A 3,229-nucleotide genomic window follows, 5' to 3' on the forward strand; every position below is an offset into this window, starting at 1 on the left:
GAACAGCAAGGTACGTACTAACCATCCACCACAAGGCACGTACCCAGCCTAGCTAGCTCGTTTCTTTCCCTTGCTCTGTTTTAAAAAAAGAGGTCCAAGGTTCTTTTTTATATGCAGAGAAATTACTACAGTTTTAAGAATACTCTAGTTTTAATAATACAATATTTAGTGCTAACCAAACAGGTCACAATAAATAAAACTATGATATTTGAAAAAACTACAGTATTTTTAGAATACTTAGAAAATACTTTACTATCAAACAGGGCCTTTGTTTTTATCTGAAATGAAAAAGGGAGTGCTCGTGCCGGTTTCTCAAGAAAAAGAAGTGGAGAGAGAGAGAGAGTAGCCCCACAAAAAACACGTGGAGTATGAAGGAGGCGGTCAACGTTTTGCTAAGATCCAGATCCTGCAACAAACTAGTTGCTGTGGTGGGGAAGATTGCAACAATGGCTCAGTTGCGATATACTTAGACTATGTAAATAGGTTGATCCCCAAGTTAACGGATCAAAATCAGATTTGACGGCCACATAGACGGCGCGCGTCATTATCAGTCAGATGAAGGCAAGCGTTTCCCTTCTTATAAACTGTCCAACTCAAACAAGGTATGAAAAGAAAACAAGTATCACAAAAACTGAAGGAGTCCGAACGAACATAAACAGACTAATTGCAACAACTCAAACAGTAAATCTTACCGTAGTCCGGATCAAACGCTCGCAAGTCAAGGTGGCAGAGGCGGCGCAAACACGCAATCTAATCGACCGCCCCGTACGTGATTCTGATTCATCGTCCTCAAGCTAGCCCTGCCCGACGCTAGGCCAAATCACCGAGCCGCCGCAAAACGCCCTGCCCCGACCGATTCTTGTAGTCGGTAGCAACCAAGGCCGTTGGACGTAAGGCAATGCCGCGGAAGTACTGGAAGCCGCGGGGAGGCCCTGGATGTGTGGCGCCCGCGCCGGAGCTTCACTGGAAGGCCCTAAACCCTAACCCCGTCCCTGCGGAGGTCCCCGAGTGCTCCCGCTCCCGCGCCGCCGAGGTGTCCGATGACGACGCCTTTGTGGACGTCCCCGCCACCGCTGAGGATGCTGTCGTGGAGGAAGAAATAGCAACAAAGCTGGTGGGGATTCACATGGAGTTGAGTCAGGAGGAGCTGCGCGCTAACCATCAGATGCAGGAGGACGAGGTGATGTCTCACTTTTCTTTTCTCTCTTTCTTTCAGACTCGGGGATGCATGCATGATCTTGCTCTTTCAGTACTGTATGTAGATGGTAAAGCATAGTTGAGTAGCTAGCTTCATGGAAATAATAACTTCAACTTTATGATTCTATAGTTGAGTAATTTTTAAGGGCCGGTTGTGAGGTCTGGAATTATATTTTTTTCATGTGTGTGAAGTAGCTGGCCTACGTACGCTCATAACAACATTTTTTGTTGTGTTTTGCACACCCAGTCCCAGAGAAGAGATATTCTACCAGTTAAGCCATGCCTGCTTTTGTGTTGATTTCTCATTCTTATTTTGCTGTTATCTTGTTTTTAAATTGGACATATGTTTTTTTTCTCAAATACACCAAAGTGTGTGTGCCTGCTGGCTTTTTAATTGGACATACGTATGGTGATCACTTTTTTGTGTCTGATACAAACTAAATTTAATGTCCAGATATTTGCCTTGGAAGCAATTTTTGGAGACAGCATCGTCATTTTAAACAAAAAAGAAGGTCAACGGTCTTTCCAGGTATGTCCATCACAATTATTATTTTTCCAACCTTATTCTTGCTACTGAGGGCAATTAGGGTTTTAATATGTCAATGTTGTTACGTACACAGGTTCATGTACACATTGAGATACCAGATGATGGTATAGATGTCTCGGCAAGGCTCGACTATGGTACTGGAACATTAAATTATGGGGAAACATGTGATGGTGATGCCTCGGATAATCTTGTTTACAAGTTTAGGGTTGAGCATTTGCCTCCAATCCTGCTAACATGCTACCTGCCTTCGTCCTACCCGAGTCATCAACCTCCCTCTTTCACCATCTCCACCGAATGGCTGGACACAGTGAAGATTTCATCGTTATGTCAAATGCTTGATATGATTTGGGAAGAGCAGCAGGGCATGGAAGTAATATATCAGTGGGTTCAGTGGCTCCAAAACTCTTTACTTTCTCACCTAGGGTTTGCTGATGAGATAATTTTAAGCAAGGGTGATCTAACCTGTCATGAAGATGGTGGGGATAAGCATGCTTGTCGAGATGATTCTGCACCTGATGTTATAATTACAAGGATTATGAGATATGATGATGATAAGCGTCATGAAGCCTTCTTACATGATATTCATGACTGCATGATATGCTTCAGCGAGTTTCCTGGTAAGTCTTATTTTTCTGCATAGCTGTTTGTAGTGTTATGTACAGACTTATACTGTAGAGGTCTTGAGCTGTGTTATACTCCCTCTGTAAAGAAATATAACAGCATTTGGATCACTACTTTAGTGATTTAAACGCTCTTATATTTCTTACGGAGGGAGTAATTGACAATGGCCTATTTTGGCTAGTCCCCATTACCTCATGCATTATCCTTATTCTTTGAGTTGACTACATACTACACATGTAACACCATTGCATAGATGGCATATTAGAGATTCTCATTCAGATGCTTTTTTTTTTGCCTTTGTTCTGAGGGTACTGTCTTTTTTTTGTAATACAATAAAAATTATAGTGCAATGGGGGTATTCATGATGCATGCCATGTCCAACTTGGATATTTTCCATTTAATTTGTTAACCCTTGGTATCTCAATTATTGTTGCTTCTAATTTTAATTCACTACTTAGCTAAATTTTCTAAAAAAAAGTTATTACCTCACAGGTGTCGATTTTGTCACACTTCCATGCCATCATTTCTTTTGCCGGAAATGCATCCAAACATACTGCAAAATTCATGTCAAGGAAGGAACTGTATTGAAGTTGACGTGTCCTGATACAAAATGTGAAGGTGTTGTTTCTCCTCATATATTGAAAACACTTCTGGCGGAGGATGAGTATGAACGTTGGGAAAAACTGCTTCTTCAGAGAACTCTCGATGCCATGAATGATTTAGTTTATTGTCCAAGGTGCGAAACTGCTTGCTTGGAGGATGAAAGTAACGATGCGGTTTGTCCGAGTTGTCTATTCAGCTTCTGCACGCTTTGTACATCCCACCGTCATGTGGGGAAACAATGTATGACCGCAGAGGAAAAAA

At 42.0% G+C, this 3,229-nt stretch overlaps 1 protein-coding gene across 1 annotated transcript; it reads left to right on the plus strand.

Moving 5' to 3' along the window:
* Nucleotides 1-898: 898 nt before the first annotated feature.
* Nucleotides 899-3,222, plus strand: LOC119301278 (E3 ubiquitin-protein ligase RNF14-like; the record flags this gene model as incomplete). The annotated part of the gene is made up of 4 exons (XM_037578229.1): nt 899-1,180; nt 1,652-1,726; nt 1,818-2,361; nt 2,858-3,222. Coding segments are annotated over exons 1-4 (1,266 nt in total), but the record flags the coding sequence as incomplete, so codon positions are not given.
* Nucleotides 3,223-3,229: the final 7 nt, after the last annotated feature.

Source organism: Triticum dicoccoides, chromosome 1B (assembly GCF_002162155.2).
Source record: "Triticum dicoccoides isolate Atlit2015 ecotype Zavitan chromosome 1B, WEW_v2.0, whole genome shotgun sequence".
Taxonomy (NCBI): domain Eukaryota; kingdom Viridiplantae; phylum Streptophyta; class Magnoliopsida; order Poales; family Poaceae; genus Triticum; species Triticum dicoccoides.